The 26,890-nt window shown below is 46.6% G+C and overlaps 2 protein-coding genes across 3 annotated transcripts; both read left to right on the top strand.

Annotated features, from left to right (window-relative positions):
* Positions 1-9,786: 9,786 nt before the first annotated feature.
* LOC123080302 (dynamin-related protein 3B) lies at positions 9,787-17,194 on the top strand. Of its 2 annotated transcripts, none has more exons than XM_044503213.1 (20): positions 9,787-10,362; positions 11,093-11,375; positions 11,467-11,495; positions 11,574-11,675; positions 12,521-12,589; positions 12,668-12,727; positions 12,823-12,936; positions 13,110-13,158; positions 13,263-13,372; positions 13,465-13,557; positions 13,664-13,756; positions 13,891-14,028; positions 14,289-14,399; positions 14,948-15,055; positions 15,155-15,197; positions 15,342-15,490; positions 15,578-15,724; positions 16,245-16,297; positions 16,416-16,515; positions 16,608-17,194. In XM_044503213.1, exons 1-20 carry the CDS (start codon positions 9,964-9,966, stop codon positions 16,800-16,802), a joined length of 2,445 nt encoding a protein of 814 aa, XP_044359148.1. In that variant the 5' UTR covers positions 9,787-9,963; the 3' UTR covers positions 16,803-17,194. The 2 variants fall into 2 exon arrangements, with proteins under 2 accessions (XP_044359148.1, XP_044359147.1); XM_044503212.1 differs by having other exon boundaries at positions 15,152-15,197.
* A 2,256-nt stretch (positions 17,195-19,450) lies between these two features.
* On the top strand, positions 19,451-22,675 carry LOC123080301 (2-pyrone-4,6-dicarboxylate hydrolase). Its single transcript, XM_044503211.1, has 10 exons — positions 19,451-19,727; positions 19,816-19,887; positions 20,530-20,609; positions 20,725-20,824; positions 20,902-20,955; positions 21,063-21,140; positions 21,530-21,627; positions 21,720-21,777; positions 22,104-22,225; positions 22,334-22,675. The coding sequence occupies exons 1-10, from the start codon at positions 19,494-19,496 to the stop codon at positions 22,488-22,490; spliced, it is 1,053 nt and encodes a 350-aa protein (XP_044359146.1). The 5' UTR covers positions 19,451-19,493; the 3' UTR covers positions 22,491-22,675.
* The last annotated feature ends 4,215 nt before the right edge of the window (positions 22,676-26,890 follow it).

Genomic DNA, 26,890 nt, shown 5'->3' with positions numbered 1-26,890 from the left:
CCGGGAGGGGTTTATCCGGGAGGGGGAGGCAACTGGCGATGAAAACTGAAACTTTTCACAAGTGTTTGTTATATAGTCCGACGTCCCCCCTCATGTCGAAGTTATCGGGGAGGGCCTGGGTAGATCGACAACGACGACGCTCTTTTTCTAGGGTTTGGGTGGCCTCGATAGTTGGTCGGGCAAGTGGACCACCTCTCTCTCATGCATGTCCGACGTCCCCCCTCATGTCAAAGTTATCGGGGAGGGGGTAAATTTTACAAAGTTTTCATACAATCAAAGAACTCTATATATATCATCATCATCTATCATCACAATCAAAGAACTCTATATATCATCATCATCATCATATCATTTACAAAAAAATTCTAAAGAAAAAATAATCTATATATCACAATATCAATATTTTCTATATACATACATCCATACATACATACACATACATATACATCTACATTAATTATATGTATATGAACAAAAAAATACTAATTCTATGAACATAAAAAGGTCTATGAACAAAAAACATCACATCAATATTTTCATCCATCCATATATACATACATACATACATACATACATACATACATATATATACATCTACATTATATATGAACAAAAAAATACATAAACTTTACTAATAAAAAAAGGCAGCGGGCCGGGGCGGCGGCAGCTCACAGCGTGGGTGGCGACGGCAGGGGCGGGGCAGGGCGCGGGCTCTGGGGCGGTGACGTACGGCGACGACGACAACGGTGGCGGGGCAGGGGCGCGGGCTCGGGAGCGGCGACGACGACGGCGGGGGCGGGGCAGAGCGCGGGCTTGGGGGCTTTGACGACGACGATGACGGCGGGGGCGGGGCAGGGCGCGGCTCGGTGACGGCGACGATGACGGCGGTGGCGGGGCAGGGCGCGGGCTCGGCGACGGCGGGGCTCGGTGACGGCGACGATGACGGCGGGGGCGGGGCAGGGCGCGGGCTCGGTGACGGCGACGACGACGGCGGTGGCGGGGCAGGGCGCGGGCTCGGTGACGTCGACAACGACGGCGGGGCCAGGGCAGGGCGCGGGCTCGGCGACGGCGCGGCGGAGGGTCCGGGGCACGGGCGCGGGCTCGGCGATGGCGACGGAGGGGGAGGGGCAGGGGCGCGGGCTCAGGGGCGGGGCGGCCACGGCGTCGGGGCAGCCTGGCGGCGTCGATGTGCTCGGCGTCGTCGGGGCAAACTGCAGATGAACTCTGAAAAATTTACTAAGTGTTTTCTTATATAGCAAAGCCATTGGTCCCGGTTCGTGACACCAACCGGGACCACAGGACATGTGCTGCCCGCATCGCGGCCAAAGTTTAGCCCCACCTCGCTAGTTGAGAGAGCTCGAGAGTGGTTTATAAGCGCTGTTGCGCCCACCCTCTCGAGCTCCTCTCAACTGCAGGCTTTCGGGCCTAACCATACACTATGTGCTGTGGGGCCTACTGGGCCACGTGCGGGCCTGAATCCTGGCCCATGGTTGGGTTTCTAGTCGTATTCAGGCCGTGGTGGCCCAGTAGATGGCACTTTTTTTCTTTGTTGCTTTATTTATTTTATTTTGTTTCTACTTACAACAAAATACTTACTGTTGCTATTTTTATTTATTTTATTAAAGTTTATTTTTTAATTCTTTTTGCTTTTAGGTCACAAAAATTATAAACTTTCTGTTAGTGCCTTTAGTTTTCAAATTTGAATAGTTTAAATTTGAATTCTTTGAAATTTGTGTGAATCACTAGTTTGTGATTAACTTTACTATGAAAATAGATTTTGGAGTGATTCTTTTTCCTGCTATTTAATATTACTGTGTTTTATGATTCTATTCAAAAACAGATTTTTTTATTTTAGTTTCTAACAAAAAAATCTTTATGATAATGCTTTTTGCTATTAAAGTTTCTAACAAAAACATTCTTTATGAAAATTCCTTTTGCTATTGGAGTTTTATAAAAGATTTTTAGTTGATTCTTTTGGCTATTGAAGAATATTATAGTTTTGTTTTAGTTGATCATAACAGCATATTTTAATTGATTATTTTTAGTTCATTCTTTTTGCTATTAGTTCATGAGCTATAAATGACCCTGAAATCGAAAAGCACTACAAATGAACTCTGAAAAGGTTGAAAGTTGGCATGGTGTCATCATTTCACACACATAGCATGTGCTAAAAAGTTGAGAGGGTTACGGCAAAAACTGGATGCACTTCGTGTACAAAATGGACAATCTCTTCCGAAGTACCAAGGTGTCGAACGAAAACTCATCAGTCACAAAGGGATTTCATTTTTTTGAACTTATTTGAACTCCAGACTTTTTGTGTGTTCAAAATGCACCATTCAAAGCCACATCATCAATTTTCAACCCTTTCTGACTTCATTTGTTATTATTCATGCATTTACTGATTTTTCATGAGCTATATGACCGTGAAATTGAAAAGCACTACAAATGAACTCTGAAAAGGTTGAAAGTTGGCATGGTGTCATCATTTCACCCACATAGCATGTGCTAAAAAGTTGAGAGGGTTACGGCAAAAACTGGATGCACTTCGTGTACAAAATGGACAATCTCTTCCGAAGTATCAGGGTTTCGAACGAAAACTCATCAATTACAAAGGGATTTCATTTTTTGAACTTATTTGAACTCCAGACTTTTTGTGTGTTCAAAATGCACCATTCAAAGCCACATCATCAATTTTCAACCCTTTCTGACTTCATTTGTTATTTTTCATGCATTTACTGATTTTCATGAGCTATATGACCGTGAAATTGAAAAGCACTACAAATAAACTCTGAAAAGGTTGAAAGTTGGCATGGTGTCATCATTTCACCCACATAGCATGTGCTAAAAAGTTGAGAGGGTTACGGCAAAACCTGGATGCACTTCGTGTACAAAATGGACAATCTCTTTCGAAGTATCAGGATTTCGGACGAAAACTCATCTGTTACAACAGGCATTTCAAATGAACTACAAAAAGGTTGAAAGTTGGCATGGTATCATCATAATAGTTGTGGAGAGAAAGTCTTCACTTTTTCTTCGCTTGTGTCCTTTGCTTATTGCGCCGTAACCATGGATAATCTTCATCGTTTATCAGGATGCTTGGATCAGCCTTGACTTTGAAGGGAGGAATTTCATGAAACTTTTCATAATCTTCAGACATGTCTGTCTTACCCTCCACTCCCACGATGTCCCTTTTTCCTGAAAGAACTATGTGGCGCTTTGGCTCATCGTATGATGTATTTGCTTCCTTATCTTTTCTTTTTCTCGGTCTGGTAGACATGTCCTTCACATAGATAACCTGTGCCACATCATTGGCTAGGACGAACGGTTCGTCAGTGTACCCAAGATTGTTCAGATCCACTGTTGTCATTCCGTACTGTGGGTCTACCTGTACCCCGCCTCCTGACAGATTGACCCATTTGCACTTAAACAAAGGGACCTTAAAATCATGTCCGTAGTCAAGTTCCCATATGTCCACTATGTAACCATAATATGTGTCCTTTCCCCTCTCGGTTGCTGCATCAAAGCGGACACCGCTGTTTTGGTTGGTGCTCTTTTGATCTTGGGCGATCGTGTAAATTGTATTCCCATTTATCTCGTATCCTTTGTAAGTCAATACAGTCAAAGATGGTCCCCTAGACAACGAGTACAGCTCATCACAAACAGTGTTGTCACCTCTGAGACGTGTTTCCAACCAGCTGCTGAAAGTCCTGATGTGTTCACATGTAATCCAGTCGTCGCACTGCTCCGGGTGTTTGGAGCGCGGACTGTTCTTGTGTTCATCAACATACGGGGTCACCAAGGTAGAGTTCTGTAGAACTGTGTAGTGTGCTTAAGACCAAGAATATCCGTCCCTGCATATTATTGAGTCCCCTCCAAGCGTGCCTTTTCCAGTCAGTCTCCCCTCATACCGCGATTTAGGGAGACCTATCTTCTTAAGGCCAGGAATGAAGTCAACACAAAACCCAATGACATCCTCTGTTTGATGGCCCATGGAGATGCTTCCTTCTGTCCTAGCGCGGTTACGGACATATTTCTTTAGGACTCCCATGAACCTCTCAAAGGGGAACATATTGTGTAGAAATACGGGCCCCAGAATGACAATCTCGTCGACTAGATGAACTAGGACGCGCGTCATGATATTGAAGAAGGATGGGGGGAACACCAGCTCGAAACTGACAAGACATTGCACCACATCACTCCTTAGCCTTGGTATGATTTCTGGATCGATCACCTTCTGAGAGATTGCATTGAGGAATGCACATAGCTTCACAATGGCTAATCGGACGTTTTCCGGTAGAAGCCCCCTCAATGCAACCGGAAGCAGTTGCGTCATAATCACGTGGCAGTCATGAGACTTTAGGTTCTGGAACTTTTTCTCTGGCATATTTATTATTCCCTTTATATTCGACGAGAAGCCAGTCGGGACCTTCATACTGAGCAGGCATTCAAAGAAGATTTATTTCTCTTCTTTCGTAAGAGCGTAGCTGGCAGGACCTTCATACTGCTTCGGAGGCATGCCGTCTTTTTCGTGCAAACGTTGCAGGTCCTCCCGTGCCTCAGGTGTATCTTTTGTCTTCCCATACACGCCCAAGAAGCCTAGAAGGTTCACGCAAAGGTTCTTCGTCACGTGCATCACGTCGATTGAAGAGCGGATCTCTAGCTCTTTCCAGTAGGGTAGGTCCCAAAATATAGATTTCTTCTTCCACATGGGTGCGTGTCCCTCAGCGTCATTCGGAACAGCTAGTCCGCCGGGACCCTTTCCAAAGATTACGTGTAAATCATTGACCATAGCAAGTACGTGATCACCGGTACGCATGGCGGGCTTCTTCCGGTGATCTGCCTTGCCTTTGAAATGCTTGCCTTTCTTTCGACATTGATGGTTGGTCGGAAGAAATCGACGATGGCCCAGGTACACATTCTTCCTGCATTTGTCCAGGTATATACTTTCAGTGTCATCTAAACAGTGCGTGCATGCGTGGTATCCCTTGTTTGTCTGTCCTGAAAGGTTACTGAGAGCGGGCCAATCGTTGATGGTTACAAACAGCAACGCGTGCATGTTAAATTCCTCTTGTTTGTGCTCATCCCACGTACGTACACCGTTTCCATTCCACAGCTGTAAAAGTTCTTCAACTAATGGCCTTAGGTACACATCAATGTCGTTGCCGGGTTGCTTAGGGCCTTGGATGAGAACTGGCATCATAATGAACTTCCGCTTCATGCACATCCAAGGAGGAAGGTTATACATACATAGAGTCACGGGCCAGGTGTTGTGATTGCTGCTCTGCTCCCCAAAAGGATTAATGCCATCCGCGCTTAAACCAAACCATACGTTCCTTGGGTCAGCTGCAAACTCAGCCCAGTACTTTCTCTCGATTTTTCTCCACTGCGACCCGTCAGCGGGTGCTCTCAACTTCCCGTCTTTCTTACGGTCCTCACTGTGCCATCGCATCAACTTGGCATGCTCTTCGTTTCTGAACAGACGTTTCAACCGTGGTATTATAGGAGCATACCACATCACCTTCGCAGGAACCCTCTTCCTGGGGGGTGTTGGGGAACGTAGCAGAAATTCAAAATTTTCCTACGTGTCACCAAGATCAATCTAGGAGATGCTAGCAACGAGAGGGGAGGAGTGCATCTACATACCCTTGTAGATCGCGAGCGGAAGCGTTCAAGAGAACGGGGTTGATGGAGTCGTACTCGTCGTGATCCAAATCACCGATGATCCTAGCGCCGAACGGACGGCACCTCCGTGTTCAACACACGTACGGAGCGGGGACGTCTCCTCCTTCTTGATCCAGCAAGGGGGGAGGAGAAGTTGATGGAGATCCAGCAGCACGACGACGTGGTGGTGGAAGTAGCGGGATCCCGGTAGGGCTTCGCCAAGCGCAAGCGGGGAGGAAGAGGTGTCACGGGAGGGAGGGAGGCGCCAGGGCTTGGGGTCCTGCTCCCATGCGCCTCCCCACTATATATAGGGGTGGAGGGGGCTGGTTTCTTGCCCTCCAAGTCCATTGGGCGTTGGCAAAGGTGGGGGAAAGAAATCCCATCATTTCCCTTCCCCACCGATTGTTATCCCCCTTTTTTAGGGATCTTGATCTTATCCCTTCGGGATATGATCTTATTCCTTCTAAGGTGGGATCTTGGTGCGCCTTGACTAGGGGTGTGGGGCCTTGCCCCCACTACCCACGTTCATGTGGGTCCCCCATGCAGGTGGGCCCCACTTCGGAACCTTCTAGAACCTTCCCGGTACAATACCGAAAAATCCCGAACATTTTCCGGTGGCCAAAATAGGACTTCCCATATATAAATCTTTACCTCCGGACCATTCCGGAACTCCTCGTGACGTCCGGGATCTCATCCGGGACTCCGAACGACTTTCGGATTTCCGCATACTAATATCTCTACAACCCTAGCGTCACCGAACCTTAAGTGTGTAGACCCTACGGGTTCGGGAGACATGCAGACATGACTGAGACGACTCTCCGGTCAATAACCAACAGCGGGATCTGGATACCCATGTTGGCTCCCACATGTTCCACGATGATCTCATCGGATGAACCACGATGTCGAGGATTCAATCAATCCCGTATACAATTCCCTTTGTCAATCGGTACGTTACTTGCCCGAGATTCGATCGTCGGTATCCCAATACCTTGTTCAATCTCGTTACCGGCAAGTCACTTTACTCGTACTGTAATGCATGATCCCGTGACCAAACACTTGGTCACATTGAGCTCATTATGATGATGCATTACCGAGTGGGCCCAGAGATACCTCTCCGTCATACGGAGTGACAAATCCCAGTCTCGATTCGTGCCAACCCAACAGACACTTTCGGAGATACCTGTAGTGCACCTTTATAGCCACCCAGTTACGTTGTGACGTTTGGTACACCCAAAGCATTCCTACAGTATCCGGGAGTTGCACAATCTCATGGTCTAAGGAAATGATAATTGACATTAGAAAAGCTCTAGCAAACGAACTACACGATCTTATGCTATGCTTAGGATTGGGTCTTGTCCATCACATCATTCTCCTAATGATGTGATCCCGTTATCAATGACATCCAATGTCCATGGTCAGGAAACCATAACCATCTATTGATCAACGAGCTAGTCAACTAGAGGCTTACTAGGGACATGTTGTGGTCTATGTATTCACACATGTATTACGGTTTCCAGTTAATACAATTATAGCATGAACAACAGACAATTATCATGAACAAGGAAATACAATAATAACCATTTTATTATTGCCTCTAGGGAATATTTCCAACAGGGGGCTCGCCGTCAACATCACCAGGGTCATCTCGTCTGATCTTATACCGCAATGCACCGCATACCGGGCATGCATTCAGATCCTTGTACGCACCGCGGTAGAGGATGCAGTCATTAGGGCATGCATGTATCTTTTGCACCTCCAATCCTAGAGGGCATACGACCTTCTTTGCTGCGTATGTACTGTCGGGCATTTCGTTATCCTTTGGAAGCTTCTTCTTCAATATTTTCAATAGCTTCTCAAATCCTTTGTCAGGCACAACATTCTCTGCCTTCCACTGCAGCAATTCCAGTACGGTACCGAGCTTTGTGTTGCCATCTTCGCAATTGGGGTACAACCCTTTTTTGTGATCCTCTAACATGCGATCGAACTTCAGCTTCTCCTTTTGACTTTCGCATTGCATCCTTGCATCGACAATGACCCGGCGGAGATCATCATCATCGGGCACTGGTTCCTCTTGATCTTCAGCAGCTTCCCCCGTTGCAGCATCATTGGGCACATCGTCTGGTTCCTCTTGATCTTCAGCAGCTTCCCCGGTTGCAGCATCACCGTATTCAGGGGGCACATAGTTGTCATCGTCCTCTTCTTCTTCGCCGTCTTCCATCATAACCCCTATTTCTCCGTGCCTCGTCCAAACATTATAGTGTGGCATGAAACCCTGGTAAAGCAGGTGGGTGTGAAGGATTTTCCGGTCAGAGTAAGACTTCGTATTCCCACATGTAGGGCATGGACAACACATAAAACCATTCTGCTTGTTTGCCTCAGCCACTTCGAGAAAATCATGCACGCCCTTAATGTACTCGGAGGTGTGTCTGTCACCGTACATCCATTGCCGGTTCATCTGCGCGCATTCCGCTAAACCGTACAAATCTCAAGGAAAATGGAGCTTTGAGGTCGAGCTTCGAGAGGAGAAAGCTTAACTACTGTGGCTCGGGTATTTCATCGAACACCTCATGTGCATAGGAGGTGAGCTAGAGCACCACAAAGCCCTCCCCTCGCCGGCCAGAGAAAAACAGAGCACTGGAGTGCTCTGCTCGCGGGCGAGGGGTATATATAGGCACCTTATTGGTCCCGGTTCGTGGCATGAACCGGGAGTAAAGGGGCGCATTGGTCCCGGTTCGTGGCACCAACCGGGACTAAAGGGGGGGCATTGGTCCCGGTTGGTGCCACGAACCGGTACGCATGCCCCCCTTTAGTCCCGGTTGGTGGCACCAACCGGGACCAAAGGCCTTGTGCTGCCCCGCGTCAAAAGTTTAGTCCCACCTCGCTAGTTGAGAGAGCTCGAGAGTGGTTTATAAGCGCTGCTGCGCCCACCCTCTCGAGCTCCTCTCAACTGCATGCAGGCTTTCGGGCCTAACCGTTCTCTTTGCCTGTGGGGCCTACTGGGCCTTCTGCGGGCCTGAATCCTGGCCCATGGATGGGTTTCAAGTTGTATTCAGACCGCGGTGGCCCAGTAGGTGGCATAATTTTTTCCCTGTTTTTTGTTTTCTTTTTTGCTTTATTTATTTTGTTTTGTTTCTACTTACAACAAAAAACTTATTTATTTTATTCCATTTTGTTTCTAATTACTTATGTATTTTACTTTATTTATTTTATTTTTATTTATTTTACTGCTGCTATTTTTATTTATTTTATTTAATATAGTTTATTCTATTTTATTTTATTAAGGTTTATTTATTTTTATTTATTTTATTTACTATAAAAAAATTAACATAGATGCACCTATAGAGAAAATTCAACCTAAATTCATAATAAATTTCTATGAAATTCAAAAAAATTTACTCTGAATTTAGGTCAAATTCCCATGGCATCTATTTTCACTTTGAGAGGAGCTCAACAAGGCAGAGAAGGACGGGCTTATAAACCGGTGTAAGCGCCCTTCGGTTGGCGAGGTGGGACTAAACTCTGACCGCAACTAGGACCAACCCTTTAGTCCCGGTTTGTGGTATGAACCGGGACTAAAGGGTGAGCCTCTGGTCCCGGTTCAAGCCACCAACCGGGACCAATGGTGGTGGGCCGAGGCCCCATTGGTCCCGGTTTGTCCCACAACCGGGACCAAAGGGGCCGGACGAACCGGGACTAATGTCCCCACGAGGCCCGGCAGGCCCCTGGCCGCACGAACCGGGACCAATGCTCACATTAATCCCGGTTCGTGACTGAACCGGGACTAATGTGAATATTGCCCTGTGACCAAAGCCCAGTTTTTTTACCAGTGTTATCTAATCCAGCACTCCTAGATAACTTGTTGGCGATTAAAACTACTCCCGAAAGCGGTGCTCACTGACTTGTCCGAACCAAAACAGCCAGTCCCGCCGGGTATCTTCTTCAGCAAGCAAAAGCGCAGGACTGACGGCGAGGTAAACGGCAAGAGCACGACCACGAAGGATGGATGATCCATCATTCCATCGGCCCGATCGGATGCCCGAAAACGAACCACGTTCTTCTTGCTCCCTAAGCCAAGAAGACGGGGGCTATAAAGGTCAATTCGCCCGCCCGCATCCCCTCTCCTTCCCCCGACCCGACCCCGAGCGCCCCAATACGGGATTACCCCCCTCGACACCTCCCGATTCGAATCCGCAGCCCCACAGAAATACAGAGAGGGGAACCAAATCAGACGCCGCCGAGCTCCCCCTCTCGATCTAGGGATTCCCCTCCCCCCTCCCGCCCCAAAACCCTAGAGGCGGGCGCATGGCGGACGACCACTACAGCTCCTCCGCCGCCTCCGCGCCGTCGCCGGCGGCGGCGGCGGCGGCCGAGGCCGCGGCGGTGGTGGGCTCCTCGGTGATCCCGATCGTCAACAAGCTGCAGGACATCTTCTCGCAGCTGGGGAGCAGCTCCACCATCGACCTGCCGCAGGTGGCCGTCGTCGGCAGCCAGAGCAGCGGCAAGTCGAGCGTCCTCGAGGCGCTCGTCGGCCGCGACTTCCTCCCGCGCGGCTCCGACATCTGCACGCGCCGCCCGCTCGTGCTCCAGCTCGTGCACCAGCCGCGCCGCCCCGCCGACGCCGACAGGGACGAGTGGGGCGAGTTCCTGCACCACCCCGGCCGCCGCTTCTACGAGTTTCCCGACATCCGACGCGAGATCCAGGTCCGCGCCCCCCTCCTTCCTGTCAATCCGTCCGTCTCCGCAGATGGAACGCGGGGCCCGACGGTAGCTAGGTTGATTTGGTCACGCGGCTGGTGTGCTCGCGGGCATGGTAGCTCTAGTGCTGCATTGCGGCCGATTAATTACCAGGGGTGCAGATGATTGTGTAGTTGCGGTGCTGGTGGTTGTTTGGACGAATCATGCCCAAGCTGGTGGCGGTTTTTGATGAGTATATTATTATGCTATAGCACAGCTGTTGCTGCCTTGCCAGATTTCTTGGGTTGGGAGATGATGCTTTTGGGTAGGCATTGTGGTAATTCCAGTTATTTGGCACCGTATCATGATTTGGTTGTGCTGATGTTAGGTCCATGCTGCTTTCTGTTAGTGGTTGTGGTTGTTTCTACAGCCTATGGCTTGCCCTCTTTTGGATTTATGTAGTGCCCTTTATGTATTGCTGCATTCTGGGGTATATAGTTTCCTTTGAACATTGAACGTCTTGACGGTATCCTCGAATGATAGTATTGTTTGGAAATTTATTATTGCTGTGTATATTCAGTGACGATGATCCAGCGGCTGATACTGTTCAATTACTCTAGCATTTGTTTGAAAGAATGTTGGAAAGTTTAGTGACAAATTATAATCTGGGGCAGAGAATCGTGTAGTGCACTGACTTTGTTTTAATAACTAGAATAATGGTAATACCTTTTAATGATAAAACTCAACATCGATGCAGGCAGAAACGGACAGGGAGGCTGGTGGTAACAAGGGCGTCTCTGATAGACAGATACGTCTGAAGATCTATTCACCAAATGTTCTCAACATCACTTTGGTCGATCTGCCTGGAATTACTAAGGTGCCAGTTGGCGACCAACCAACTGACATCGAGGCCAGGATAAGGACTATGATATTGTCATATATCAAGCACAAGACATGCATCATATTGGCTGTTTCTCCAGCAAATGCAGATTTAGCTAACTCTGATGCTCTTCAAATGGCTCGGCAAGCTGATCCTGATGGTATGTATGCCTCTCGAAGTCATGTGTTTAGTTCGATAGACCATTTCTATTAAGATGTAAATCTTACTTGGTGGATTCTTTGTTCATCTAGGTTCTCGAACAATTGGTGTTATCACAAAGGTTTGCCCCTGAAACTTAATATACTCCTTTAAATGTCACCCAACTTCTGATCTGTACTGCTCTTCTGTTTTCTTCCAGTTGGACATAATGGACAGGGGCACTGATGCCCGGAATTTTTTGCTGGGAAATGTCATCCCATTACGACTTGGTTATGTTGGCGTCGTAAACCGCAGCCAGCAGGTACTTTAGTTTGCAGCATGCTTGCTTAGTCTAAGGATTATGCATTGCTTTCTTTTGCAAGTTTGGCAGTGGCCTAATTTTGTGGTCGCTGTGCTCATTCTGTATAATACTCCCTCCGTTCCAAAATATAGTGCTTCCTCTATCCCCGTGCTTCAACTTTGACCAAAAATTTAACAAACAAGACCGATTGCGGCGGGAGCAAAAGTTATACCAGTGAATTCGTATTCAAAAGAAGTTTTCAATTATATAACTTTTTCTCCCGCCGCAATCGGTCTCGTTGGCTAAATTTATGGTCAAAGTTGGACCTCGGGAAACGCGGGCGCACTATATTTTGGAATGGAGGGAGTAACAAAGAACTTCAGATGGAGTAATTTACTAATTTTGTGTCATTGCGGACTGTTGCCTGTCGATAAATAGTTGTTAACAACCCTAACTAACTTAGGTGAACTTAACACCTGATGTAAAAAAAATGGCGAACTTAACACCTGATGTAAAAAAAATGGCGAACTTAACACCTATTTATATGTACTCCCTCCGTTTCTAAATATAAGTCTTTTTATAGATTTCAATAGGAACTACACACGAATGTATATAAACGCATTTTAGAGTGTAGATTCACTCATTTTCCTCCGTATGTAGTCCACATTGAAATATCTAAAAAGACTTATATTTAGGAACGGAGGGAGTATTAAAGATCATTTTCAGAATGCTGTGCTAGTAAGTATTAATCATAGGAATGTCTTGACAGTAATTTGTTATTGCACAGCACCGTCTTTGGTGATATAAAAGTTTTTGCCCTTTTCATTTATATAGTTTTCTAATGTATATTGTGCTAAATGATGTAGGATATCAATTCAGATGTCAGTGTCAAGCAGGCTCTGGCCCGAGAAGAAAGTTTCTTCCGTTCTCATCCGGTATGCTGCAGTGAAGTTCACTGTTTCTTCAGTTTGTGTTCTTTTTATTTCATCATTCTGAAATGTAACTCCTTTCAGGCATACAACGGTCTTGCTAAGCACTGTGGGATACCACAGTTAGCAAAGAAGCTAAACCAGGTATTTTGGTGAAGCGGATGTTTGTTGTATCCCATGTTATATGACTTTCAGATTTCTGCTGTGATTTAACTAATAATACATCTACATGGTTTCAGATCTTGGTCCAACATATAAGAACTATTCTGCCTGGACTGAAGGCACGCATAAGTTCTCAATTGACAGCTATTGCTAAGGAGCATGCCTTTTATGGTGATCCAGTCGAGTCCAAGGTCTGGTGAATTAATTTTATTTGGTCAAAGTGATAAGAAACATACACCTTTTGTTAACATTTGTATATGAGTAGGTTTGGTTAGCAGCTAGTAAAATCTGGTTGCTTAATCTTGCTTCTGTTATTCTTTTGGTCTTTGCCTTGATGATCAATCCCTATCTTTCATCATTGCAGGCTGGGCAAGGCGCTAAGCTTTTGAACATTCTAGCTAAATACTGTGATGGTAATATCTGAACCACGACCACTTTCCTGGCTCCTTTGCTTCAGTCATGTATATTATGGTATATTTCCTTATTTGTAAATGTAAATAACATGTTTGTGCTGCAGCTTTCTCGTCTATGGTAGAAGGAAAAAACGAAGATATATCAACAATCGAGCTTTCTGGTGGAGCAAGAATTCACTATATTTTTCAATCTATCTTTGTCAAAAGTTTAGAGGTTTGTAATTTTGTTGCCGAATCTTCCGTTATGCTACATCGTAGCATTCATCATATCCATTATCATTAAGATCTAAGCTCTGTCTTTTATAGGGTGTTGATCCTTGCGAGGATGTCACTGATGAAGATATCCGCATGGCTATACAGAATGCAACTGGTCCTAGGAGTGCTTTGTTTGTACCTGAGGTATGATGCACTTGTGCCGTTCGTGTAAGAATTGTGTTAATATGTAGATGGTTTGGATACTGGTCATTTGAGCTGATAATAATTCATTGTGCTAAAAATTTGTCAGGTGCCATTTGAAGTCCTTGTGCGCAGGCAAATCAGCAGATTGCTTGATCCAAGTCTTCAGTGTGCAGATTTCATATATGAGGAACTGGTTAAGGTATGTCAGTCCAGCTGTAAAATCTTGGAAACTGAAATTTAAGCATCTATTTGGTTAAATTTGCACATAACGTTAAATAACTTTCAACTTTCTATATTTTATTACTTTTCTTGCTAACTTCTGTTCTGCTGTAGATGAGCCACCGTTGCCTTTGCAATGAGCTGCAGCAGTTTCCTATACTCAGAAGGAGCATGGATGAAGTAATTGGGAAGTTCCTACGGGATGGGCTTAAGCCGGCACAAGATATGATAGCACACATAATTGAGATGGAGGTAAACACTGTCTTGCCTTATATGGATTCTACTAACAAACACGTATGAGAATTGACCCTATTTGACTTGAGCTTCTGTATACAGTGATGAAAACACCTCCACAATTCTGTGTCTCTTATTTGATAGCCCCAACACCGATTATTTTGTAAAATTATTGCGAGTCTCTGCTCTGATTAATTTGTCCCCTTTGTTATTCCTTCTTTGTTCTGATATCTGGTCTTTTTTCATTATTTTTACTTGAGATGATATTAACTGTGCAGGCCGATTACATAAACACATCTCACCCAAGTTTCATCGGTGGCAGCAAGGCTGTAGAACAAGCACAGCAACAAGTTAGAGCCGCTAGATTGCCTGCAACAGTGGTTAGAAGAGTATGTATATGTTTTCAAGTATTAGATAAGTAATTTATGCAAGTGATGCTTTGCAAATGAGTTTTTTTAACTGATACACACTGCTTCCATTTCTTACTGACATGTACTGTCAGAACTTGGAATTAGAAGAAGACTTAATTAGTGATGCCTTTGCATATAGTGTTACTTATATATGATGGCAAGATTCCTATCAATATATAGCTAAACTGGAAATTATTCAATAAATGTTACTACTATGTTAATTTTTTCATTAGAATGATCTCAATGCAATTCATGATGACCCTGTTATGCTCCACCACAGTGGATATCATCACATCAACATGTCAGTGTCAAACCATTTATATCATTTGGAGAAGGCGTGGATGCCACGCCAACTCTAGCTGTACATGTTAGAACTTCTGGTGCTATATAAGGATTTTTGGCATGTGATTTATATTTTTGGCTCTCTTACTTAGTTATGCCCTTGTCACTCACGAGCTACATATGTAATTCGAGCCAGTCCACATTTTTTGAGCTACACCCTAGTATGTAACAGTACTACATTGCAGGATGGAGTAGATGCAGATAGGCCACAGGCTTCTGAAAAAACCCAAAAAGCACGTGCATTATTGGGTAGAACTACTGGTGTAAATGGAGTTATCACCGACCAGATCCAGGTTTTTTGCCTTGCTACTTTTTAATCAGTAAGGTTACTATTGTTTTGGTGAAGTGTTTCTGAGATTATGTTCCTTTGCTGTTGTGGTAATTATTAGCAGGGTGTCCGATCTGCTGCTGAGGCAGAGAGACCAGGATCTTCAGGTAAGGAGTGTTACAAATGCTATGTATTTTTTGATTATGTATATGCTATTATATTGGAGTGCAGTAGGTCAGCTTAGTGTTTATTTTTGGAAGAGTAGTACAATTTCACCTCAGCCCATTTTACTTGAACCACTTGTCTTCCAGGTAGTGGAAGCACTTCTTTTTGGGGCTCAATATTCACCTCAAGCGAAGAGCGTGCACATTCTTCAGCAAGAGGTAGCTCAACAAACAAATCTTATGCTTCAGCTACTCCCAACCTGGAACAGTCATTCTCTTCAATACAGTTAAAAGAGGTGAGCTGTCTTATTCATGCTCTTCTAGTTTTTCTGTCAGTGTTATTTGAACGTGTTAAGTGATTGACGGAGACCATTGTGCAACAGCCACCGCTAGTCCTCAAGCCTTCAGAAAGTCATTCTGAGCAGGAGGACCTTGAAATAGCAATCACAAAATTGCTGCTGCAGTCATACTACAATATAGTCAGGAAAAATGTTGAGGATTTCGTGCCAAAAGCAATCATGCATTTTCTGGTATGTTTCTTGTAACTCAACATTTACTTAAGAGTGCATACTGTACCTATTTTTGTGGGCACAACATATCTATTATAAGTTTCTAACGGCTTATGTTTATGGATAAGTATGATCGTGTACGATCTTTGTGCTATTTCCTTAGTTGCATAGTAGGCACAGATAAGGGAGAGTGCATAAATCTTAAAACCAGCAATGTTCAACTACTGCCAAGCAAGGTTCAACACCATTAGTAGGAAGCATTATCAAACACTTTTAAGCACGTTTATTATTGTGGGTTTGCAGCATGATTAAATTTTCCTCTCGCTTTAAGCAATTGTTTTACTAGTGAGCTTGATTGCATTTGGCAGATGCTGTAAAACACATTCTTGTTTAGACAGAGGTGGATTTGATCAGATCTCTTCCATCCTTTCTTTTCCTTACTCCTAACGCAGTCCCTAGTGGCAGGAAGCTGCACAGAATGCCAAGTGTATTTTTTGTTCTTCATTCAGTTCAGTTTGTTAAGCGATTGATTGTCTTGCAGGTTAATCACACGAAAAGGGAGCTGCATAATTTCCTTATAACTACCCTTTATAGGTGAGGAAGACACTTTGTACTCTTGAAATTTTGAATGACGTCTGGTGAACAGAGCAAAATTAGTTGCTGTTGCTGCTGTACATTATAGTTATTGATACTTCCGTATATACCAATGCAGAGAAGAGCTCTTTGGGGACATTCTCAGAGAACCTGACGAAATAACTACAAAGAGGAGGCAGATACGCGATACTCTTAAGGTCCTTCAGCAAGCCTACAAAGTATGTTTCCGCAACTCGTCGGATCTCCATCTAATTATGTCATTCTCTATACTTGATCTGACCTGTTTTGTGCCTTGTGTTTCTTGATGCAGACTTTGGACGAGATACCGCTTGAAGCGGAGACAGTCGAGAGAGGCTATTCCCTGGATTCTGATGCGACGGGTCTACCACGGGTCCATGGGGTTTATGATGGAAGTTCACCATATTCGACTCCGAAGCAAACAAGGCCTAGGAAATCAAGCCACTCCGGGGAGCAGCAACAACCTTTCAGTGGCAATGGGTTTTGATATTGCCTTTCACGATCATCCCCTGGATTAGTAGTGATTTGAGCCAGCGGATGTGCTGGTAGCAACACATCATTCCGCCTTGGGTCTGTCAGTTCGGTACCCAATAGATATATGTTCTTTTTTCTCTAGCCATTGCTATTCTTTTTAGTGTTGCGCCCAACGAAAGCATTGGCGTGGTGCCAAATTTTTGCCATGTGCGTACAGTATATCACTGCCCAATCATTTCGACTTAAAATGAAACCGGTGATGGGTATAGATTTTTTTGTTAAAAACCCATGGAAGAAGCTATGGGAACCTTTAGTTTTAGTGCCGAGTACTTGTATCTAAACACGGTTGGTTTTGCCGTGATAAGTCTGACATGGTTCTTCTTAAGATGCGAAGAGGTTGTGCTACATGAATATGTTTTTTGTGTGCATCGGATTGATATTTTCGTCGCCCCATTATCTTGATGATTGTCGCAGCATTCCATGATTGCTCTGCAGCACTCCATGATTGCTCTTTTTGGGGACAGTTTTCTGATGAGAACGTGCGTTTCTTTTTGCTTTTTACACTGGACTATGAATCCACCCCCTCTCCTTTTGATTTCCTCGTTTGATGAATTCTGGGTACCAAATAGATCATGCGATTAAACGAATGTAATAGAAAAATTGGCACATGGCCCCCCTTCCACTCAGAAGATAAAGCATCTCCAATAGCCGCCCTATAATAGGGCTTAACTACTTCTGAGAGCATTTGTAAAAATTATGGGCAGCCCAATAAAAGGCTTCAAGTAATGCAAATATATGGTACTTCCGCGGATGCCGTAAACCCTTGTCGGCCGGCCACCGCCCATCCGTGCCTTACCCCGCAACGATCGCCCTTGCTCCTGCCCTCCTCGCCATGTCCGGCAAAGCCTCGGCTTCTTCTGCTGCCGCCAGATTCGCGGCTCCACAACTGGCCATCGTGCCAGAATGGAGGCGCCTCCGCTGCCGCCGAAGATCATGATTCTCTTTCTCATTTTATGCTTTCTTTCAATTGTAGCTCAACATGGCTCACACCTTGTTCCGCGGTCGAGGAAAGAATGGGGACAAGAAGAAAGGGAAGCCCTTTACTTTGCACCATTTTTGGACCGAGCTTGAGAATGAAGAGAAGTGGAAGAACCGAAAAGTATATGAAATTCCAAATAGGCGAAAAGAGTTCGGGTGTGCATGATGATGATGACCATGCATCAAGCGGGGAGGAAAGGAAAATGATCCCCACCCCTAACTCAGTGGCTAAGCCGAGAAGGTATATGGAAATAAAAATGCCAAAGAAAAGGGAACAAATGCCGGAGATAATGATGTGAAAGAAGGCTAGGAAGCCATCGTTGTTGCAAGAAAGGAGCATGCCGAGGAGAAGAGACTCTTGAAGATGAAGGAAATAGAGGAGAAGGCTGCGGCCGAGCTATGGAAGACGGCTAACGAGGAGAGGCTAGCGACAACCAAGGAGAAGAGGGCGACAACCAAGCAACACAAGGTGGAGCTAGAGGAGAGGAAGGTGGTGCCTGAGGATCTCAAGGCGACTGAGGAAGTCCATGGACGCAAGTGGTCTTGACACGAAGCAAAAGGCTTATGTTGAGCTATGTAAAGATCAAATGTTGGCGAGGAAGTCCATGTGATGATGATGATGATGATGAACATGAACATTATGGGTGGCGGCATGGGAGGTGCGATGGGTGGCGACATGTGAGGTGCATTGGGAGGAATGTGAGGATTCATAAGTGGTTTGATGAGCATAATGGAAGATGGCACAGGAAGCATGAGAGGCAACATGAGTGCCTTGGGAGGTGGTGGCATGGAAGACATGGGACACTTTGGTACAATCCATGGCAAAAATATCCATCGGATAATTACAGATACCATATCAGATAATTCAAAATTCGTATCCGCAATCATATCCGTTGGAATTATCCGTATTATTTACATTCCTACTTTTGGCGAGCTAGCAGGCAGTCGAGTGGAGCGAGGGAACCAGTTAAGTAGCTAATTTGTTGCAGTCGACTTAGAGTATGCACGATTTTTGGCGTCTAAAGCGCCGAATAGCACTGCAGCGATGTTCTTCTTGGCTTGGGTGGTTCTCGTCAACATCAACTTGTTGGGGTTAAGGGTTATTATTTTTCTGTCTTATAAAACCCGTTATGTTACACTACATGTGTATCTTTCTTATATGAATAAAGTACTATGTTTGAGTAGGGTGTTTTGGAGGTCGGCCTTCATGGAGGCCGGAATAAAAAAAATCGGAAAAATTTGCACAAAAAACATGTACTAAAATTCGAATTTCACTTTTTGAAGTGCATATATGTACAATCTCAGGATGAAATAACTTGAAATGCAAGTTGTTCCAAAAAAAAACCGTGGACTTTTAGGATGAATAGTGCATGTACTAAAAGGCCGCATACTTGTTTTTATCTAGCACTTATTTTAATGTATTTCATTCTGAAAATTTACACATTTGTACGTTATGTCAATTATATGTGTATTTTCTCGCAAAAAAAGTATGTGTATTTAAAAAAATATATTTATGTGAATTTTGATCATTTCAAATTCAGGCCGAGCTCCAATCAGCATATTCAAGTTTGTTTGTGTTTTCAAGAAGAAGAAGAAAAAAAACCACACTCACATAAAACCTGTGACACCACACCGGACCAGAGGCCACCAGCATCCCTCGTCTTTAATGGCCTCCTCATCAGCAGCGGCCGTGCCCTGCAGATTCCTGTCCCCGCTAGCCACCACCTCCCGCACTCTGCTATCATCTATCCTACCCACACCCGCGACAACGAGGAGGAGGCCGCTCCTCTCCTCCACCACCGCCATTTGCGCCGCCGCCATGGCCGCCTCCGGCAAGGCCGGCCCCGCTTCTTGCAAGGTCGTGGACTCCCACCTCCACGTCTGGGCCTCGCCGCTGCAGGTAAAAAAAAAGGCACCCCCACGGACGGACGTACACCAATTCCCAATCGTTGGCACTTTCCCTTGATGAGATTTATGTGGTCGTGCAGGCTGCCGAGGGTTACCCCTTTTCCCCGGGCCAGGAGCCGACGCTCCGGGGTGATGTGGACTTCTTGCTCGAGGTCTCCACTGTTCCTGTTTGCTTGTGGAAGTAGCTTTGGATGGTTCATTGAAAGAAAGTAGTCAGTAGATGGATATGATGATAGTAGATCGCATCCTGGCATGATTTAATTTTCTCTGATAACCGGGGCAGGGTTGCGGACTTGCGGTAGTGCTGGTTGTTTGCCTGAACAAATGCATATGCCGCAGGGCCCCTCTTTTTTTTGTTCCATGGGCTGTGTGCGCGTTGAGTGCGGTATTGTAACTGTTCGATGAAATGCGTGAACCAAATGTGAGCTATAGGGAGTTAAATTTGAGAATTCGGTTAGGTCCAGCCACAGTTTAACTCCTCAAATTTATATGGAGTTAGTATAAGAAGGCATATAAGCAGTTAAATTGATCGGCTAGAGATGCACTAAAGTACTACTGGAGCTTGTGAATTTAACGAGGAAAAGAAACACCCAATGCCCCCTTCCCAATTTCTGTGTATCGAGTATCGACAGGACCTCTGTTTCTTAGCTGCTAACTGTGTGTTGCAAATATTAGTTCCAACATGCGTTTCATATTTCTTTATCCCGGCACTTCTTTTCTATTAAACTGTTGAGACGTGAGACTAATTATGCCGGTCAGATTATTATTTTAAACTTTGTTTCTCTTTCCCCTAGTGTATGGATGAAGCTGGAGTTGACGGCGCGCTCATTGTTCAACCTATTAATCATATGTTTGACCACTCTTTAGTAACTAGGTAAACTTTTCTTGCATCCATATGAACTCAACTAGTCATATGATTTGTATCTATATGAAAAGTTCAGTGGAATTCCCGCTTTGATATGTCTCAGCATTATAATTTTTCTCTGTAGTGTGTTGAAGAAGTATCCATCAAAATTTATTGGTTGCTGCCTTGCAAATCCTGCGGATGACGGGAGCGGCATTAAACAGCTTGAACATCTGATTGTGCAAGTACAATCTTTTTGAACTTTCTGAGCATAATAAAATGTCCATCCTACTTCTAACATGCATTTCATTTGCTTCTCCAGGAAAAATACCGTGCTGTCCGCTTCAACCCGAACTTATGGCCTTCAGGTCAAAAGGTTTGCACATGTGCAACTATGCATCATTGTAGAAGCAGCTTTCTTGTACTTCTGAATTTTGCTTTACGAGCATACATGACTGTGAACACAAAATTTATCATTAATAGATGACTAATGAGGTCGGGAGGTCATTGTTTGCTAAGGCTGGAGAACTTGGAGCACCAGTTGGAATAATGGTGATGAAGGTAAAAGAAGCATTCCTATAGTACATGCATGTGTACTCAAAATATGTAATGGCTGCAACTCAATTTTATGTTTCATATTAATATTATGTGTTTCTGCTGCAAATTTGCTAGTGGTAATAAACTTTGTAACTACAAAAAACAATTAACAGCTTGACAGAAGATAAGTTCACATCATGGGCTCCAATAAGGTTCCAGGCAGAAAAATTGCACGCTTGAGATCATTGTTGTGTCACTAAGCAGCTAGAACTGATGCAATATTAAAAGTTAGTTACGGTTATGTATTAGTATCCAGTGAAAAGTAAATCCCCTGCTACTACGTAAAAAAATACATATCTTCTGTTCCATGAACTTGATGTTTTCCTATTCTTTTTTGTTGTTTGTTCATCCAGGGGATCAGTTCATATATTCAGGAAATAGAGGAGCTGTGTACGGATTATCCTGCAACTACTGTTATATTTGATCATATGGCTTTCTGCAAGCCACCAACGTAAGTTTGTATGTCTGCTTGTTCATAAACTGGAAGAATGTAATTTTGACCATGTTGTCGTCTATATTAACTTCTTCTACATCGACATGCAGGAATGATGATGAAGAAAAGGCATTCTCTTCATTTCTAAACTTATCCAGATTCCCACAGGTACCTTTCTTAATTCTGTTCCCTTTTACAGGTAACTCAACTACTACTCTGGTTTATATTCTTGCATGATTATGAATAGTTTCTGAAAAAGAAGTCTTGCGCAAGTTGGCTATTTCCAGTATTTATCTTCTTTTATGCAGGAATATTTCCATTATATGTCAAGGCTAGTATTCAGTTTCTAGTACTAAGAATTAAGCCAAAGAGATAGAATGATGTCTGGTGCCTGAATGAACAGAAGTTGCTTGGCTACAGTACTGTGTTTGGTTCTTCTGTTCAGTGTCACCCTGTTAACACTGATGCAATGATGCATTACTTGCCTTCAACAGGTTTACGTCAAATACAGTGCTCTTTTCCGGATCACAAGAGAAGCTTATCCGTATGAGGACACGTCTCAGCTTCTTTCTCGGGTGATCTCCAGCTATGGAGCTAACCGAATAATGTGGGGAAGGTGAGTTCAATCAGCGCATCAATGGGAGTTTCATTGCATCAGACTATTTTCACTATACGTCTATACCCCCATGAGCGTGATGGTATGTCCTGGGATTCTTTTTTGCAGTGACTTCCCCTACGTCGTTCCTGAATGCGGCTACAAAGGAGCAAAGGAGGCAATCTCTCATGTCGCTGGCAAGGTAGCTGTTTCGTCTTCAGATCTGGAGTGGATTTTAGGCAAAACAGTAAGCCAACTATTTCAAGGTGCATGGGTTACTCCATGAGGGAGATGTAGCATGGCAGGCATGACAGTGTTGCGGCTTAGTTTGGTATTGTTCAGTTTAGACATCCTTGTTTGAAAGGGGGAAGGATCTAGCTAGTTTGGTATTGTGCAGTCTGAGAGTCATGTTCAAGTGTGTACCCTGTCTTCAGAGGTTTAATAAATCCAAATAGTTCTTCCTACTGCGAACCTTTCTGCTCCCCCACAAGAGTACATAGTACTATATGGAAAATAATGACTTGTATCACAAGAATAGACCAGATTTTTCTTTTTTTAAATGAAACCGGTGATGGGTATAGTTTTTTTTAAAACCCATGGAAGAAGCTGTGGGAAACTTTAGTTTTAGTGCCGAGTACTTGTGTCTGAACACTGCTGGTTTTGCCGTGATAAGTCTGACATGGTTCGTGTGAAGACGTGTGCTACTGCTACATGAATACCATGTTTCCATTACAGCATTATTAGTACGTTGATGAGATTGATGATTAGTATTGCGACTCTAATTGCAAAGTTTATGACACAATTCCTGTTGGAGCTTAGCATGTGTTCTCCATGATTCCTCTTTTTCTGGACACAATTTAATGAACTTTTCAGGTGCAAACATACGTTTTCTTTACTCTGGAGATATTTCCAGTTAACTCAAACGGCTAGCCAAATCATTGGCTCATGCCTCCGCGCGGCCAAGAAGCAATGCCTTGATTTCCCACCCCCCCCCCCCTGTTGCCGGAGATGCTCGCCGGTATCCCACCTTCCTCCCTTTCTCTCTCGTTCTCTCACTCTCTCTGAAGAAGAACAGAGATAGGTGGTTTTTGTGCAGCTCAAGTTCTGCTGCGTTTTCTGTTAGCTTTATTCTTGGATCGACAGGAAAAACGGATCGAGGACCACCCCCTCTACTGGATCGTGCCATCCCACGATCAGGGGCGCGAGCTCGCCGTGAACTACGGCCTCGGGAGCGCACAGACCGCGTCCTCAGGCTTAACTGAAACTGAACACCGAACACAACTGCAGACTGACAAAACTGAACTCTGAACCTAAACCTAACCTGAAACTTGTCACGCTAGATTATTTGCTAACAATCTCCCCCTAAGCTAGTCGTGACCAAGGAAATTAAACTTCGACCATGCCAATACGCGAGCGCAGCTCCTGGAACCGCGTGCGCCCGAGTGCTTTGGTGAACATGTCTGCGAGCTGATCACCTGTAGGAATGTGTTCGACTTTGATCTTTTCTTCCTCAATGCAGTATCGGATGAAGTGGAATCGTACATCGATGTGCTTGCTCCGATCATGGAAGACCGGATTCTTGCACAACTGTATGGCTGACTTGTTGTCGACGAAAATGGTGACTGCGCCGTGCTCCTCCATGAACAGATCGCCCATGAGCCTGCTCAGCCAGATGGCCTGACAAGCTGCTGTAGTTGCCGCCACATACTCCGCTTCACACGACGACAGAGCAACAATCTTCTGTTTCTGCGACTGCCAGGTGATCGGCGCACCTCCGATGAAGAAGATGTTCCCCGAGGTGCTATTGCGATCGTCGACATCGCCGGCCATGTCAGAATCACTGTATCCGACGAGCTTGCTCTCGCCGCCCTTGGTGTATCGGCAGCAGTACCTGCGCGTGCCCGCAATGTAGCGCAACAAGTGTTTGACGGCGGCGAGATGCGCCGTGCTCGGTGCCTCCATGAAGCGACTGACATAACCCACCGCGAACAAGATGTCCGGCCGGGTGTGAGTGAGGTACCGCAGCCCTCCGATGATGCTGCGGTAATCCGTGGCGTTCACCTGTGGTTCTGATCCATTCTTGCTTAGACGAAGCCGCGGCTCCATGGGGACATGCGTTGGATTGCAGCCCGCCATGCCCGCGCGCTCCAGCAGCTTGCCGGCATATGCAGATTGGGATAGGATGATCTCTCCCCTTCCTTGCTTCACCTCGATGCCGAGATAAAAACTGAGCAGCCCTAGGTCGCTCATGCGAAACTTGGCCATCATCTCTGCCTTGAACTTGTTGACGCACTCGCCGTCGGCACCGGTGACGACGAGATCATCCACGTACACGCCGACCAGGAGCCGAGCTTGTCCTCTGCCTCGAGCGTACAGGGCGTGATCAGCCGGGCAACAAGAGAACCCCAGCTCCTTCAGGGTGGCGTCGAGTTTCTCATTCCATGCCCGCGGCGCCTGCCGCAGACCGTAGAGCGCCTTGTGCAAGCGGTAGACCTTGTGCTCTTCTCCTCTTCGAGCAAATCCGGGCGGCTAGGTGACGTACACCTCCTCCTTGAGCTCACCGTTCAGAAACGCTGACTTGACGTCGAGGTGGTGCAGTTCCCAGCCGTGCTGCGCCGCCGTGCCGATCATGACACGAACAGAGTCAAGTCTTGCCACGGGCGCGAACGCATCGTCGAAGTCAACGCCCTCCTTCTGCACAAAACCTCTTGCTACTAGTCGTGCCTTGTGTTTGACAATGACGCCAGCAGCATCCTTCTTCAGCTTGAAGATCCACTTGAGGCTGATGGCAGTATGGCCTGCGGGCAGATCGGTGAGTGTCCAGGTGCCGTTCTCTTCAATAGATGCCAGCTCCTCGAGCATCGCACTCCGCCAGCTCTCATGGGGCGCTGCTTCAGCAAATGTAGCCGGCTCCTCTTCGACCAGCAGTAGGCGTTCCTCGGGCGCAGACGACTTGGCCGCGTCGGGGTACATGTCCGCGAGGAGGCGGAAGCGGTGCTCTGTGAACTGATCGTCGTCGGCGTCGTACAAGTCGTACTGTGTCGCGGGTGGTGAGACAAACTTGATCGCCCCTGGAGCCTCGTCAGGAGGCGTCCTGTTGCCCAGCCCGTCCGAGAAGGCCGGAGACGCGCTGGTCCACGGTGTCGCTGGAGAGCTGGAGACGGCCGTGCTCTGGGGTGTGGCGGGAGTAGCACCCACAGTCCTGTTGTTGGGCGTGGCCGGTGAGTCCACCACGGTGTCGTGGCCTCCTTCTTGATCCCCGCTCGGGTCGCTTGCCGCAGTGTGCACGCTCCGCCCTTCAGTGGTGAGCGGGAGCTCGTGGTGAACGACGAACGGCTCCGCCGTGTGCCCGCCCGTGGCGCCCCAGTCCCAGCTTGCGCCCTCATCAAACACCACGTCGCGTGAGGCGTACACGCGCTTGGTCAGTGGATCGTACACTCTGTACGCCTTCGAGCCCGCCTCGTAGCCGATGAAGACCATCTTGGTGCTGCGGTCGTCGAGCTTCTTCAGCCCGGGTCGCGTGTTCTTGACGTAGGCGACACAGCCGAAGACACGTAAGAAGTGTACGGCTGGTTTCTTGCCATACCACGCCTCGTACAGGGTTTTGCCGTCGACGCTGCGGGTGTAAGATCTGTTGAGGATGAACACCGCAGTCGCCACGGCCTCCCCCCAAAAACAGCTCGGCATGTTCTTCGCCTTGAGCATGCTCCTCGCCATGCCGACGACGGTCTGGTTGCGCCGTTCGACCACGCCGTTCTGCTGTGGTGAGTAGGGCGCCGTCAGATGCCTCTCCACGCCTTGGTCTGCGAAGTACTCGCCGAGCGCGCTGGAGGTGAACTCGCCGCCCCGGTCCGTCCGGAACGCGCGCAATTTCGCGCCTTGCTCTGCCTCAGCCGCGGCGACGAAGTGCTTGATGCTGGCCGCGGCAGCGTCCTTCGCCGGCAGTAGCATAGCCCACATATAGTGGCTGTGGTCGTCGACGACGAGCATGAAGTAGCGCTTGCCGCCAGGGGTTGCTGGAGCGATAGGCCCGCACAGATCGGCGTGCACCAGCTCGAGCGGCCCTGCCGCCCGGTAGTGCGCCTGGGAGGGAAAAGGGGCACGCCTTTGCTTCCCCACCAGGCACGCGTCGCAGATCTGCTCGACGTGATCCACCACTGGCATCCCGCGCACCATGTCAGCGCGCCCCATGCGCCGGAGCGCGTCAAAGTGCAGGTGGCCGAACCTGGCATGCCACTTCCATGCCTCGTCCCCGCCGTGTGCTGCCAGACAAATCGGATGCACAATGTCCAGACGTACAACATACAAGCGCCTGCCATTTCGGCGTACCTGGGCCAGTTCGTTCTGGCGACGATCGTACAACGTCAGAACGCCGCCGTGGATCTTGGTGGTGCAGCCATGCTCGTCCAGTTGTCCAAGACTGATGATGCTCGTCTTGAGGCGCGGGATGAAGTAGACGTCAGTGAGAGCACGGTGGTTGCCGCTGCGCACGGTGAACGTGACCGTGCCGCGACCATGAATGGCCACGCTGGAGCCGTCCCCGAACTTGACGCTGCCAGTGACGCCCTCGTCCAGTTCCGCGAATGCCGAACGATCGCCCGTCATGTGGTTGGACGCGTCGGTGTCCAGAAACCACCGGCCGTCGCACGGCGTCTCCTCGGCGCCCAGATTCGCCTCTGCACGCTC

This window comes from Triticum aestivum, chromosome 3D (genome assembly GCF_018294505.1).
Source record: "Triticum aestivum cultivar Chinese Spring chromosome 3D, IWGSC CS RefSeq v2.1, whole genome shotgun sequence".
NCBI classification, from domain to species: domain Eukaryota; kingdom Viridiplantae; phylum Streptophyta; class Magnoliopsida; order Poales; family Poaceae; genus Triticum; species Triticum aestivum.
Note: the sequence above shows the minus strand (reverse complement) of the source record. Positions and strands in the feature narration are given on the sequence as shown.

Excerpts from the sequence above, each read along its gene's own strand:
- LOC123080302 (XM_044503212.1), top strand. The coding sequence starts at position 9,964 with ATGGCGGACGACCACTACAGCTCCTCCGCCGCCTCCGCGCCGTCGCCG. Across the intron at positions 11,496-11,573 it reads CAATTGGTGTTATCACAAAG|TTGGACATAATGGACAGGGG; the intron begins GTTTGCCCCTGA and ends GTTTTCTTCCAG. Across the intron at positions 13,159-13,262 it reads TCTAGCTAAATACTGTGATG|CTTTCTCGTCTATGGTAGAA; the intron begins GTAATATCTGAA and ends TTTGTGCTGCAG.
- LOC123080301 (XM_044503211.1), top strand. The coding sequence starts at position 19,494 with ATGGCCTCCTCATCAGCAGCGGCCGTGCCCTGCAGATTCCTGTCCCCG. Across the intron at positions 21,141-21,529 it reads TTGGAATAATGGTGATGAAG|GGGATCAGTTCATATATTCA; the intron begins GTAAAAGAAGCA and ends TTGTTCATCCAG. Across the intron at positions 22,226-22,333 it reads AACCGAATAATGTGGGGAAG|TGACTTCCCCTACGTCGTTC; the intron begins GTGAGTTCAATC and ends TCTTTTTTGCAG.